This window comes from Crocodylus porosus, unplaced genomic scaffold, assembly GCF_001723895.1.
Source record: "Crocodylus porosus isolate Cpor-Errol unplaced genomic scaffold, CroPor_comp1, whole genome shotgun sequence".
In the NCBI taxonomy this organism is placed as follows: domain Eukaryota; kingdom Metazoa; phylum Chordata; order Crocodylia; family Crocodylidae; genus Crocodylus; species Crocodylus porosus.
In genome coordinates, this window is record NW_017728909.1 from 74,074,841 (window position 1) to 74,090,337 (window position 15,497).

The window sequence follows — 15,497 nt, forward strand, 5'->3', positions numbered from 1 at the left end:
AGGAATACATTACATCAGCTCTACAGAAATTGGCTTTCTCTTTGCTTCCTTGTGCATTTTGTTGGTTTATTTTGATCTGTAGTACAGACTTTATAAAGTCAGATCTTGACTGAATGAGAAGATTTTTGTTTGTGAATGTTGTCAAGAACTGATATAAACCAGGCATCTGAGCTATTAGTTTCTATATTTAAATGCTAGGTAGCATGTGTTTTCTGTGGAAGTCTCTTGAATCTGGAATTCAGTTTAACTATTTATCTTACATAGCCAAGTTTGCACCTTTGAAACATAGACCCATTGTTCATTCTCAAGCATTTACTTGAAGGATTGGTGAGATATGTAAGTAGTATTTATGGAATTTCTTCTGTTTCTTTTCTGGGAAAGAGATGATATGATATTAAATACGACATTTTATTAATCTAAATTCTGCAAGCCTTCTACCTACAAACCGTAGGTGACATGTAGGGGGATATGTGCCCCGCCCTGCAACAGGGCCGCTGTCTATCATGGCATCTGCGGGAGCTTGCCAGCTCCGGCCCCACCTATGATGCTGATGGCAGTGCCTGCAGTAGCTTGCTGGCTCTGCCCCCACCGCCGATGCTGGCACCTGCAGGAGCTCAGCAACTCCAGCCCTACCACTGCTGCCAACAGCGGTGTCTGCAGGAGTTCTCCAGCTCCACTGCCACTGCTGCTGGGAGCATCTGTGGGAGCTTGTCAGCTCTGCCCCCACCACTGATGCCAACAGCAGTGCCTGCAGGTGCCCCTTCCCTCCCCCCTGACTCAGGAAGCACCAGTCGCCCATGTTACAAACTGTACATCATAGAAGATCCTGAGGTTCTCTTGATGTCACTGTCCTAAAATAACCTACTATCTACCTACTACCAAAAAGTGATTTTGTTTTTAATCTATGCCTACAACAGGCAACTGTAAAATCAATTTGTATAACCTTGGGATTCTGTGAGTGGAGGGAGAGGAAAGCTCAATGTACTCAACCAGCACAAGTTTCAAATTCAGTAGTCTTATACTAGAGATACTAAATGGTCCATACTTTTGGTTTTTTGTGAGAATTAAATGCCTTTCAGAAGTCTGTAATCTGGTGTAAAGTGTACAAAAACTATGTGGAAATTACCAAAAATTTGAATATGGGAAGCAGCAGCATCATGTAAAATAGTGTTGCTTTATTGAGATGGACATCCGTTTGCTCTGTGGAGGGAAAATACAGGCAGCCTGCAGCTGCCTGCACTCTCCAGCCATCCCAGACAGGTGATCCCAGGACTCAATCATGCATACCCTAGTAATTCCTATGCAAGGTTGTGCCCCTGAAGACCCAGGAACATCTGCCTGACTTTTCCCACTTACAGAGATGCACCCTGGGGAATCCCAGTCATATCTCTGAAAGAGGGGATTGGGGTTCCCCACTTATGGAGACCGGCCCTGGCATTTTCTTAAGCAGGGAAAGCCCATGCAGGTCTTAGCATGGAGGCATGGACCCAGGGAACCCTCAACATACTGTGCTTCCCTACCAGGAGCCATGCAGCCCCATGCCTCTATGCTGGGACCCATGCCAGGTCCCACAATGACCTGTGCTTCCTGTCAAGGCATGGGTTAACATGGGTTTTGGTGAGGAGGCACAGGATGCCAGGATTTCCCCTGGTCCAGCATTTCCATCTTGCTCTGCACTGGGATCTTCGCTGACCTATGCCTCTAAGGTACAGGGTGTCATGGGACCTGGCATGGGTCCCAGCAAGAAGGCACAGGGCAGAAAGGGTTATGGGGAATCCCCAGGAAAGGAGAACATGTTGCCCATTGTCCTGCATCAGGCAATGTGTGTTTCAACCAATAAAGTGGATCAGCTTTCAGGAGTCCCAAGCAAGCACCTCTCTGGGGAGCATGCTGTGACAGCAGGTTAGATAAACCTTTGACTGGGATGGTTTGGTCAGGGATGATCCTGCCTTGAGCAGAGGGTCAGATAATATGACCTCTGGAGCTCCCTTCCAGCGTTTCTGTGATTCCAAGGCCACATTGTGCAGGTTCTGTCCTTCTAGGTGTGGCTTTATATATCATTCTGTGAAATCTGTGATTAGAAGTTAGCTATGCAAACTTATCAAAAGAAGAGGTTGATACATTATGGTAAGATCACTTGACTTACATTTTTAAAAACAATATTTAACAAGTAGTTGTGTGAGAGATGGGTTTGAGATATTTGAATCCTAACACAACCTCTATTAGCACTGAGTCCTATCTCCTTTTCAGGCTGACCAAACCACTGAAGACATAAATTGGATGTTCCCAAATTGAAAAAAAAGGAGGCATTTCAAGCCAATGGGTGAGATTCCATTAATACGTTCAGGGGATTTTTAGGAGTCTGATGACAGAATAGCATATCAACAAATGGAGGGATATAGCAAGTTGCAGAGGTGCACCTGCAAGGTTTGCCCTAACAAGTCAGTTGATTGCTCAATTAAAATCCAAGTGCTACATGAAAAATTTACAAGCATGATCTGTCAGGAGCAGAGAAGAATTACTGACTGAAATGCTCACTGATGAAATAGTTTCATAGTAGCTAGGGTCAGGAGGGACCTGAACAGATCATCTAGCCTGACCCCCTGCTACAGGCAGGAATGAATGCTGGGTTCACAAGACCCCAGACAGGTGATCATCCAACCTCCTCTTGAATATGCCCAAGGTGGGGGCAAGGACCACTTTCCTGGGAAGTTGGTTCCAGATTTTGGCCACCCTAACTGTAAAATATTGCCTTCTGATCTCTAACCTAAATTTATTCTCCATCAGCTTATTACCATTGTTCCTCGTCACCCCAGGTGGTGCTGGGGAGAAAAGGGCTCTACCTATTTGCTGTTGATCTCTCCTGATGAGTTTGTAGGCAGCCACCAGGTCCCCCCTCAACCTCCTCTTGCTGAGGCTGAACAGGTTCAGGTCCCTCAGTCTCTCAATGCTGACCTAAGCAGCGGGTGATATACAACTATAGACTACCAAACCTACACACCAAAAGGACAAGGACTGGGGATGTTTTCACCAAAGATTTCTTTTTTTTTTTTTTACTTTCTTTGGAACTTTTCATTCCTGCAAAATAGGAAGTTGATAATAAAAGGACCTTTGAAAATTTTACCGGCTGCCTTGGCCTATTTCCATTGAATAGCCAAATGAAGTAGACAAATTATTGTTGACTGTGGCCCATAAGCCAGGACAATCCAGCTAAGTTATTACATGGGGCAGTGCTCTTATACCAAAAGGGTAAATTAGGAGTGTTACTGTGGAGCAACCCATTCACCAATATCAATTTGTTATTTAAATCAACATCTCTGCACTTGATGGAAAATAAAAGATGATGGAAAAGTGAATATTGGGTAAGTAGAAAGGTGATCTCCAGCATATCCTCTAGGTAAGCTTGCAAGTGTGGCTCACATTTGCTCCTAGGCTCGAGTATAAAGTGCAGATAATACTGGGGTATGGGAATGCATGGAGAGTTTGCACTGTATATGTAACTCTAGTTATGCATAACATGAATGAATGATCACAGAACAAAAGATAAAGGACAGGGACCCTTGAACATATATAGAAAAACATTTTTTTTTCCACTCCATATACATACAGAGTTTTATACAGGCCTTTGTTCTGTTTTGCTATTAAGCTCAATGTGATTGCTATTTTCTCAGATGCAAGGAAGGGTACTTTGTACCCTAAAGCTTGTTGATACTCCTCCCTACTATATAGTTGGTTCAATAAAAGTTATCATCTACAAACATCCATGCTTCTTGCTTTTTTTTCCTGAAGAGTCCCAGCCACATCACCCAAACACAAACCTTAACTTTGATATTTCTTATTTTTGTTTTTCTGCACTGTGCCTATGATAGTATATATGTACTTGTACCTTCTATGTTAATATTGATAACAATTTCAGACAGCCACTTGCAGCTCTCTCATAAATAATTCATTTTTCTAGTTCTACAGAACTGATCTTCAGAAACAAACAGCTCTTGCAGTGGGACAGATTTAATGACTAGAAAAATATGTACGGTTTATCAGAGACAAATGCATGAAAATGACAATAATGCATCTAGAATATGCATTACCATGCAGGCAGAGCACTAACAGAGAAAGTAAATCATATTTATTTAAAGCTATAACTTTTAACAATTGTTTTGGAAACTGCACCTGCAAGTAATTCAGTGCTGCATTCTAGTAAACTAAGGGAGTGCTTTTTAAAATTTCATTGTAAAATTTCCTTTGAGAGTCTTTCTTTCTACCAAAAGAAGCAAGTGCCATTATTCTATTGTGCCTCCTCTGCTGTTTCATAGATAAGTGAATATCACTTCTGAGCATGAAGTTGCCTCTATTTGAACAAAAATGAGTAGACTGAAAATTGATTCTGAGGTAGAAACATATAACGATAAATTAAAAAACATGCCAGCCTTATTGAATTAAGGGAAAAAGCCAAACTGGTTCAACTTTGCCTTCCTACACGTTACTCTGTGTCTTGTCATGTACATAGTAAAACTAATGAACTGCAATTAAAGACCAACAGTATTCAAAACAGAGCCAGTGTTCACTCACCTGTTCATTAATGTGGAAGGTCCAGTCATACTGATGTGATGTAATTGGGAAGAGTTCACAATAATGGGCTTTTTCATAGAATCATAAAGACGTAGGGCTGGAAGGAACGTCTAGAGGTCAGCTAGTCCATCCCCCTGCCCAACATAGGATCATTCATATCAAACTATCCTATACAAATCCAATGTCTAACCTCTTAGCAAAACTACACAGTCATAGATTCATAGATGCTAGGGTTGAAAGGGACCTCAATAGATTATGAAGTCCGAACCCCTGCTTAAGCAGGAAAGGATTCTAGGGTCAGATGACCACAACCAGATGCCTATCCAGCTTTCTCTTAAAGACCCCCAAGGTAGGGGAGAGCACCACCTCCCTTGGAAGCCTATTCCAAATTTTTGCTACCCTTACCATGAAGTTTTTCCTGATACCTAACCTAAATCTGCTCTCTGTCGGTTTGTGACCATTGTTCCTTGTTACCCCAAGAGGTGCCCTGGTGAACAGAGCATCTCCGATCCCTTGCTGTGTCCCCCTAATGCATTTGTAGGTAGTCACAAGATCACCTCTCAGCTTTATCTTGCGGAGGCTGAAGAGGTCCAGGTCCCTCAGTCTCTCCTCATAGGGCTTGTCCTATAAGCCCCTAACCATATGAGTGGCCCTCCTCTGGACCCTCTCGAGTCTATTAACAACCTTCTTGAAGTATGGCACCCAGAACTGGATGCAGTACTCCAACTGCAGTCTGACCAATGCTGCATAGAGGGGAAGTATCACCTTCTTGGTTCTATTTGCCATGCATCTGCTGATGCACGATAAAGCGCACTTAGCTTTGCTGATGACTCACACTGACGACTCATGTTCATCTTGGAGTCCACTCTGACTCTGAAATCCCTTTCTGCTTCTGTGCTGCTGAGAGGGTCACTTCCCAGCCAGTAGGTGTGCTGGATATTTTTGCACCCTAGGTGCAGCACTCTGCACTTTTCCTTGTTGTACTGCATCCTATTGTGTACTATTGTGTATTGGCCACTTTTCTAACCTGTCCAGGTCTGCCTGCAATCATTCCCTACCCTCTGGAGTGTGCACTTCACCCCATGATTTAGTACCAATCCACTTCCAGGTCCACCGCGAAGCACACGATCAGCCACAGGGGCACCCCGCATGCCCCGCCCCCAGATCCAGGAGGCACCAGTCGCTGAACCAGGGGGCACAGGGGGACTCCCCAGTGTGCTCCCCAGCAGACCCAGAAGTGGACCAGAAGTGCTTCTGGTCCACTTCCAGGCTTGCTGCCAAGTGCGCTGGGGACCCCTCTGTACTCCTGTGGGACACTCCATCTGACCCAGCATCTCAGCATTCACCTGGTACCTTGAAATATGTAGAAAAAACATTTAAAGCTGTGTCTATGTCCAAATCATCGAATCTTTCTGAATCTCTCTGAATCAATTTGGAGGGTTCCTATTAGATTTGGAGAAATTAAAGGATCTCCTGGTTTGATTTGGATTTGGAGATTCGGCCACTGAATCGGGCTGACTCTCCAATGAACCGAATCAGCAACTGAAGCTTCTCACAGCCCTAATAGCTTGCATGACTGCAGCACTATCATGGATGGGTTCAATCTGTTCAGGAAGGACAGGCAGGGGAGACAAGGAGGAGGAGTTGCACTTTAGGTAAAAGAGCCACATGATTGCTCAGATCTCCAGTATGAAGCTGAAGATAGGCCTGTTGAGAGTCTTTGGGTTAGGGTCAGAGGGGAGAACAACAAGGGCGATGTCATGGTGTTGGTCTGCTATAGACTACCAGACTAATACGTAGTGGTGGATGAGGCTTTCTTCAAACAGCTAGTGGAAGTTTCCCAGTCACAGGCCCAGGTTCTCATGGAGGACTTCAGTCACCCTGACATCTGCAGGGAGGGCAATACAGTAGGACACAAGTAATCCAGGAAGTTGTTGGAGAGTACTGGGGACAACTTCCTAGTGCAAGTGCTGGAGCGGCCAACTAGGAGCCATGCTCTTCTGGATCTGCTGCTCACAAACAGGGATGAATTGGTGGGAAAAGTAGTAGTGGATGGCAACTTGGGCAGCAGTGGCCACAAGATGATTGAGTTCAGGATCCTAAGAAAAAGAAAGGACAGAGAGCAGCAGAGTAAGGACCCCAGACTTCAGAAAAGCAGACTTCAGCTCACTCAGGAAACTCATGGGCAGGATCTTCTAGGAGTCCAGTCTGAGGGGGAGAGTGAGTCCAGGAGAGCTGGCTGTACTTTAAAGAAGCTTTGCTGAGAGTGCAGGAATAAACTATCCTAAGGTGCAGAAAAACTAGCAAGTACAGCAGAAGACCAGTTTGGCTTAGCAGGGAATGCTTCAGTAAACTTAATCACAAGAAGGAAGGTTATAAGAAGTGGAAACTTGGACAAATAATTAGGGAAGAATATAAGAGCATTGTTAGGGCATGCATGGATGAATCAGGAAAGCCAAAGCACAGTTGGAGTTGCAGCTAGCAAGGAATGTGAAGGATAACAGGAAGGTTTTCTACAGGTATGTTGGTGGGAAGAGGAAAATCAGGGAAAGTGTGGGTTCATTATTGAATGGAGGAGGAGCAGAAAAGGCTGAAGTTCTCAATGCCTTTTTTGCCTCAGTCTTCACAGGCAAGGTCAGCTCCCAGACTACTGCATCAGCACAGTTTGGGGAGGAGGTGAGCGGCCCTTGGTGGTGAAAGAACAGGTTAGGGACTACTTAGAAAAGCTGGACATATACAAATCCATGAGGCCAGATGGGTTGCACCCGATGCTTAGGGAGTTGGCTGATGTGGTTGTAGAGCCATTGACCATCATCTTTGAAAACACATGATGATCAGGAGAGGTCCCAAATGATTGGAAAAGGGCAAATATAGTGCCCATATTTGAGAAAGGGAAAAGGAGGATCCAGGGAACTACAGACCAATCAGCTTCATCTCAGTGCCTGGAAAACTCATGGAGATGATACTTAAGGAACCATTTCTAAGCACTTGGAGGAGGAAAAGAAAGTAATTAGGAATAGTCTGCATGGATTCACCAGGGGCAAGTCATGCCTAACCAACCTGATTGCTTTCTATGATGAGATGACTGGCTCTGTGGATGTGGGGAAACCAGTGGATGTGTTGTACCTTGATTTTAGCAAGGCTTTTGACGCTATCTCCCACAAAATTGTCCCAAGCAAGCTCAGTACGTATGGGCTGAATGAATGGACTGTAAGGTGGATAGAAAACTGCCTGAACATCAGGCTTAGAGCATAGTAATCAATGACTCAGTGTCTAGTTGGCAGCTGGTATCAAGTGGAGTGCCCCAGGGGTTGCTCCTGGGGCCAGTTTTGTTCAATGTCTTCATCCATGACCTGGAAGATGGCATAGAGTGCACCCTCAGCAAGTTTGCAGATGACACCCAAACTTGGGGGAGTAGTAGATAAGCTGGAGGGTAGGACTAGGATTCATAGTGACCTAGACAAATTGGAGGATTGAGCCAAAACAAATCTCATGTGGTTCAACAAAGACAAGTACAAAGTCCTGCACTTAGGACAGAACAGTCCCATGCACCAGTACAGGCTGGGGGCTGACTTACTGGGCAGCAGTTCTGCAGAAAAAAACCTGACTGTTACAGTGGATGATATGTTGAATATGAGCCAGTGGTGTGCCCTTGCTGCCAATGATCATTGGGGATGGTCCTGCTTTGAGCAGGGGGCTGGATTAGATGACCTCCTGAGGTCCCTTCCAACCCTAATTTTCTGTTTCCACAATAAGGGTTAAATGTCATAATCCTATTTTTTCTTTGGCATACTGTTTATATATTATTGTATTCTTTATATTAATATGTGTTTTATATGAATTCTGTACTTTTGACTGAAATTTGAATTTGAAGTATATTTATTAAACAAATAAGTGATACAGTTGTAAATTGGCATTTAATATTCTTGTCAACTGTGTTTATGTGGGTGCTTCTACACATGCAGTTAATGCTCATGAATAAATTCTGAAGTTTATTGCTCCCGGGCATGCTGTTTGAACGTGTGGCTGGGACCACAGCACATTGAGCTAGGTCAGAGCAGACCTCAGCTGGCAGTGGGCGAGGGGGATCAGCCTGCCAATGCAGGGCTGCTCCACCTGGCTCAGTGTGGTGCAGAGGGAGGGGCTGGGGCACAAAGGTGCTTCAGAGCAGGGCTAGCTGGCTAGGGCCCTCATGCCCCAGACAGCCAGGGCAGCATTTGCAGGTGCACTGCTGCAGAGTAAAAAGCTCTGCAGCAGGACAGTACTTGTATTTACAAGTACTATCCTGCTGTAAAGTTAATTCATTTACTCCAGCTTACTAGAGGCATACACTATGTTTACTGCACAACTAATTAATCCGCTGAACATTACATGTCTCATGTAAACACACCCTGTTTTATATGTTTAATTTATATTCTTCCAGAAGGTCCCAGTGCACATTCTTCTTGGCAGCAAGGGTGAGCTATTAGTGGAACAATGCAAAACTGTGCCACACCATCTTGAAATGAATGACTGAAACATGGGAAAGTGGTTTCAAAATATTGCCTAGCTGATTTGAGTAGGTCTAATTGGCCTAATTTTATTATTCTTTAACATGCAAATATGTTTCATTTGAGCTTTTTATAATTTGTCAGTCTTTTCTCTAGTCACTATCATTCCATTTCTTCAGCACCAAACTGGTATTTTAAACACATATTTTTATCTTAACTTAAAGTATCACAGATAATGGAGAGCAGAGTAAATCTAGCTTTAATCATTTGAAACCGGATGTTTTATTCTACAGGGAGCATCACAGTTGCCCAGATATTTTCAAAGTTGATTTACTTTCTGGTTAATTTTTTTATGAAACATCTGTCTACATTGCATGTATACCTTAATTCACTGAGTCTGAGAAGCTTCTCCTGGTTTCTTTGTAGGATTGTAGAAAAAGGATATTACAGTGAACGAGATGCTGCAGATGCTGTTAAACAAATCCTGGAAGCAGTGGCTGTAAGTATTAACTAATACATTAGGCTCAGTTTATAATAATCTTTTACCAGTGTGGACTAAGTATGCAGGTGTGGAAATAGCAGAATCTCACTATAGCTGATCTGTGTGAATTTAGTTCTGTAATTATTTTTCTATCGATCCCTCAAAAGTATTGATACCTTAAAAGGCAGAAATGACCTTGGGTGACACTAGTCTGTTTCATGCTACTGTCCATCTGCTATAGTTGAATGAATATTCTTTGTCATTATCTATTCTCAAAAGCCTATAACCTCGTGTATGCCTGAAAATGGTAGAAGATCACTGGCATTTTTATTGAACTTGCAAACTACATCAGGGTCATTTCTTCAGAATTTTGTCTTATGTGAAAGATACATTGCCCTTCCACTAAAAACAGAGACTAATGGGAAAAAAATAATCTGCCAGGTTGCATAATATATTACAGATACTTCAGTCAGAGTTTCTGCAGAAAGATTACAAAAAAGACCTCTTGCTTAATTTGCAGTCACTGCCTGAGAGTGACCCTTCACCTATTCTAACACGTATGTAAGAGCCTTTAAGCAAATCATGCACAACCTTAAAGGAGTCCTCAAAAGAGACAATGCATCCAATGTAATTATGGTGTGAAAAAGTGATTAGTATAGATTGCATCAGCATGTCTAGTTAAAAATGAATTTTCAAGACTGCAAACTGCCTGTCCATAAAGTAGTCTAAAGCAGGTGTTTAGGGAGTATCAGAGCCTAAGCTATGATGCAAATTTCAAGTAACTTCATCAACTGGGCCCTAAAATATATCCCTCTTCCCCTTATACTGCATACCTTTAAAATTTCAATTTTCATTAATGCTTTCACATACTGAAAAAAAAATCTAGGAGCACGGTCTACATAAAATTTGTATTACTGAACTGGGCAGTACTGAGTTCAAGAACATTATTTAAACTAATACCTTATTAGACTTTATATCTGGCTTCACAGAAGAATGTGTGGGTAATGATAATAGTGAGATCACTGCAGTCTCTGCTTAAGCTCACAGTTGTTTCAGGGTTCAAGTAGGAAAGGGAGAAAGAGAAAGAGGGCTGGCCTTCCCAACAATTGGGTAGCTGGCTAATTGCTCGGTGGAAATAAGGTTCCCCTTTATAAGCGCGATAGTGTTTATAACAAAAAGGCAAAGCAACCAACTTTAGTAAAACAGTGAATTAAAGGTTAAAGAGAAAGTTCCTATGTTACATCACAACTATAAGTTTTCCTCCTTTGACTCCTGCCCAAAGGAAGATCCCAGTAGCACTTTTTTCCCTCATGCTTATTTTTTGTTTGATGTGACCTCTACCAACTGGCTGGATTTCTTCCCTGAATCCATGATGCTTCACCAAGCGCTGTGATGGTCCATGGGTGTCCAGGAGTTGGAATTGTTGTCTGGAACTGTGTTGGATGTTGAGATATTGGCAGGACAGAGAGATCCCCATGGGGGATAGTTTTGATGGTGGTAAGCAAAAAAACCCAAACAGTCAACTGTATCTACTCGTTTTGCATTTTGCTTGTTGTATCACTGATACCCTGTGAGAGGCCTGGTAGGGGGCTTAATTCTCAATATTTCTTATGTTGCCAACATATGAGGTTTTGGAATTGTCCTTTCTTTCTCTGAAAAGGGCACAAAGTCGATAGGCAGAAATTTTAATTTCCAATTTAACTACATTTTCTGTGTGTTTATAGATTTTAGGTGAAACAAAAGCAATATGCAAGTCTAGAATTCTTACTGGTTCTGTAGAAAATAGGGTGAGCTAATGAATGCATTGCTTTTGTTTTCCTAAAAATGTCCAAGAGTTTTGGTGGAAACTCCATTTTCAATATATTTTTCTGTATTGTACCTTCTGATCCTCCATCACCTATTAAATGTTTCAAACCATATTGGAAAGGTGATGTGTTTAATCCCACAAGGATAAGCTAATTGCTCTTCTACTTGTCAGATATTGAGGGCAGCAGGCTCTGTAGAAATGATCTCATTTGTTCTCCAAAATAAATGGTGCCTGAGTGACAGAATAATAAAGGAAAGCAGAGAACTAAAATAGATATGAATATGAAAAAATATGATGGTCATTACAATTGCTCAAGAATTCACAGATTCTTATACAACATACAGCTGTTCACTGTGACTGAAATCGTGGCTCCATTAGAAGCCAACTGGAGTTTTGCCATTGACTACAATGGAGGCAGGATTTATTTCCAGGAGAAAGAATCTGGCTCTTCTTAGAGAGTTGTTTCTACACTTTTTTGAATAAACTAAGCAAAGCAATATGTTTGCATCAGTTTTATGTGCTCCCTCTTTTTCAAAACAGTTCTTTCAACTCAATAAATATTCATCCAGGAGCCTGTAAATTGATCACATTGATTTTTCTTTCTAATATCAGTGAAGTGTAAAATGGAGGCCAAAGTACTGCAATTTTAGCCTTGCAAAAGAAATGAGTTTTCTGAGCAGAGTTGCTGTCAGTAAAAAAAAAAAAAAAAAAAAAAGACATTTTGCAGCAGAAGTATAAATAATTTTAATAAATGCAATAAAATATTGCTTTTAAAGATATAAATGATGATTATTACAGGAAAATTCTTTATATTGGTGCCTTTGTTAGTGCAGAGAAGCTGCCAGACATTTTCAGAGATATGTTTCAATTTTGTTGATCTGGTTATCTGGTAAAAAGCACTACAGCCGGCCAAAATGTGGGGAAACATATTTGGCACTTGTTTTTTCCATAACTGTGGAATCAATCTGACTTTGTATATTTCTACTGTTTTACCATTCATTTAGGCAATGGAAATGTTCATATACAACTTTCATGACACACAAATGTTTAGAACATAGTAGTGCTTCAACTGCATGATAATATATATAGTTTTGTTTGCACAAATGATTCAAACAGTTGTCAGTAACAAGTTTTGATTAAGCAAGATCCTTTTGGGGTTTGTTCGTCAACAGAAAAAAGAGCTGAAATGCCTGAGTAAATTTTTCCTTATGTATATAGTTTGTCCAGCTGTAGAAGATACCCAGAACAAAATGTTCTCTGGAAAGAGAACAGAACTGAAAGGAAGAGCATGCAGATTTAAAAAAAGAAAAGTACCATGTGTTCCCATAACATAAAATGTAATTTATTATTCAAAGTCCTAAATTAGTAAAACACTTAATTATTCAATAAAGTTGTAGCATTACATGCATATATAATCATAAATGTATGTTTTCTTCAATTCCAAGTAGGATAGTATTCAAGTACTATAATACTTATTATATTACAGTTAAAGCACATTGGCAACAATCCAGGGGTGCCCATTTTAGTGTCCATCAAAATGAGGGGGAAGGCTTGGACTTAGGGTAATAGAAAGGAAATAGCTGAGGCTGAGATGGGAAACTGATGAGTGGAGTGTGGGTACAGAGCTAAATGAGTCTTATACTTATTTTATTGCATTTGGAAGTCTGTACTGGGGGATATACAGTCTCTCACCTTTAATCTGAGTTAATAAAGTATAGTATTTGGGTATAATATATTTACAATATGTTGCAAGAGTAGTATAATAAGATCCACACTTTCCTTTTTATATACAAAGTTTACAGCTATATAATGAAAAATCATTGCTATATTGTGCAACATATTATAGGTTACATTTACTATAACTATATATTTACTATGTTTATTAAACGTATAATCTCACAATATTATCATTATAAACTTATTTATCTCTTTGTTTCTGGATTTGAACCATTTTTGACCACATCTTTTTGCTATTCCCAAATTCTAAAAACAGCAAATAGATGAATACTGTATATTTGAGTATTGTAAAGAGTTTTGACTGAACTCATGATCCATTACTAGACCTTCATTACTAAAAATTACAACACCTTCTTAATGTCATAGTAAAACTGGAGAAACTTGCTGACTTTTTGCTGGATTTAACTACCTAAGTCACTGGCCTTCCCCAAATTTATGTTGACTTTCTGGGCTTTTAAAAACCCCAAATTCAAGGAGAATCTAGAAAAGAGGTTGGAAAGCCATGTGAATTTTATTTGCCAAAAAATTGCTGAACCAAAATAGATAGACTTTACAAAGCAATCAAATTATAACTTATATCACTGGAAGCTGAAAAATGTTAAGTTAAAGTCCTTTCTTTAACTGAGGAAGCTATGGCAAAGCAATTAAAGAACTGAAGGAGATGCATCATCCTTTCCTTTGAGGTTCTCTGTATTTTTGTTCTGTGCCACAGTTATCCTGTTTTCAGCTGGGATAGTCTGTTATCAATCTGTGACCCTTTTTTCTAGAACACCAGTACTGCCAAAGGGATAAAATGCAGGTAATTGAAATTTACCTAGTTAAAATGGTAGATATTATTGGGCAGCCTCACAATAATAGATAACATGCTTTTCTTGCTTTCATAAAACATACTTTATTTTAAAAATACTAGACACCTGAGAAATACAAATAGGCATGTTTCTTATATGATTTGTAGTGTTGGCTTCATCAGCGAGGTTCACATGTTCACCATAGTCACCCTTCATGAGTAAAAGGGCTGGAGTAGTATACAGGGGTTTCTTAAACCAAGGATCCAATTGTGGGAAAGAAGTGAATCTGCCACTCAGTCAAAGATAAGGCTGAATTCTGAGGTGTCCCCCTCTGAAGTACTAATAATAAGGTATGTCTACACTGCAAAGTGCATGGTGGGGGGAAGACAATCATACTTGCCAGACTGGTCTTTGAGCATCTCCAATGTAGAGCCACATAACTGAATAGAGACATTCACACAGATTGCCCATTCATCCAGTGCTAGAAATTCTAGGGCAACAGTTCTTGATGCTTCACTACCTTTTAAGATACAAGATTTTTTTGAGATCTGATTTAGGGTACTTAGATTCAAAACCTATTTCCTTCCTAGCAATGTAGTTAGCCTGATAAAAGGTTAAAAAAAATTGTCTCACATTTTTCCTGGATCATTTCTGCTACAACATCACTCCAGTACTATCCAGCCTTGTATCATTCTAGGTATTGGTTTACAGTGTATTATAGGAAAACTCTATCTGTCCTTTTTGAGCCCCCAGCAAGAAATGCTTGATTTCCTGCCAGTATTTTTAATGAAGTATTTATGGATTGCTACTTCTTCTGTCTATGCTAGTAGATGCCAAGCCATGACTCAAGTACTTGTGGATAAGTTCTTACTTATGGCTGTGTTGTTGCTGCAGAGGTTTCAAATGGTAAGGAAGATCTGTTTTCATCAAATTACTGATGACTGTTCAGCAATGGCAGATCTCAGAGGGAAGATGATGCATAGTGGATGCAGACATGACAGAGGGGGTGCTGACTACAGTTGAGCCCAGGTACAGATAAGACAGGCACTAGGACAGGGACTAGGAACTAGGGTTTATTAGGGAAATGGGGGACTTGTTTTTGAGAGGAAACTAAAGGAGCTTAGTTTGTATGATCTAGCAAAACAAAGACTGAAAGGGGACATGATTGTTTTGTAGAAGTACATCAGTGAAGGTCTTCAAGGAAAATTATTTAAGATAAAAGATTATGTTGTCATCAGAACAAATCTGTATAAACTGGCCATGAACAAACTGGCCATGAACAAAGCCGGAAATCAGAAGAAAGTTAGCGGCTAGTTGAGTATCAAAATTCAGGAACAGCTTTCCAATAGGAATGGTCAGGGCAAAAATCCCAAGTGCATGCAAAAAACCTACACAAGACGGAGTCTGATCAATGTATGTAAGGATTTATATGATATGGAGCCTGTGATAACAAGTGGCTGTAATCAGTGATCTGGTTACCAAGGATTTAGTTAGGGAGCTTCTGGAGGGGTTGGACGTATTCAAGTCAGCCGGCCCAGATGATCTCCACCCTAGAGTTCTAAAGGAACTGGCCAAGGTCATTGCAAGTCCCCTGGCACAACTTTATGAGCACTTGTGGTGCTCTG

At 40.9% G+C, this 15,497-nt stretch overlaps 1 protein-coding gene across 1 annotated transcript in view; it reads left to right on the top strand.

The window, feature by feature from the left end:
• The window catches only part of CAMK4 (calcium/calmodulin dependent protein kinase IV), a 329,227-nt gene that overhangs the window by 175,250 nt on the left and 138,480 nt on the right, over positions 1-15,497 (top strand). The window contains exon 5 of the mRNA XM_019532473.1: positions 9,486-9,558. Within this exon, the coding sequence (XP_019388018.1) occupies positions 9,486-9,558 (73 nt within the window). The remainder of the gene's footprint in view (positions 1-9,485; positions 9,559-15,497) is intronic.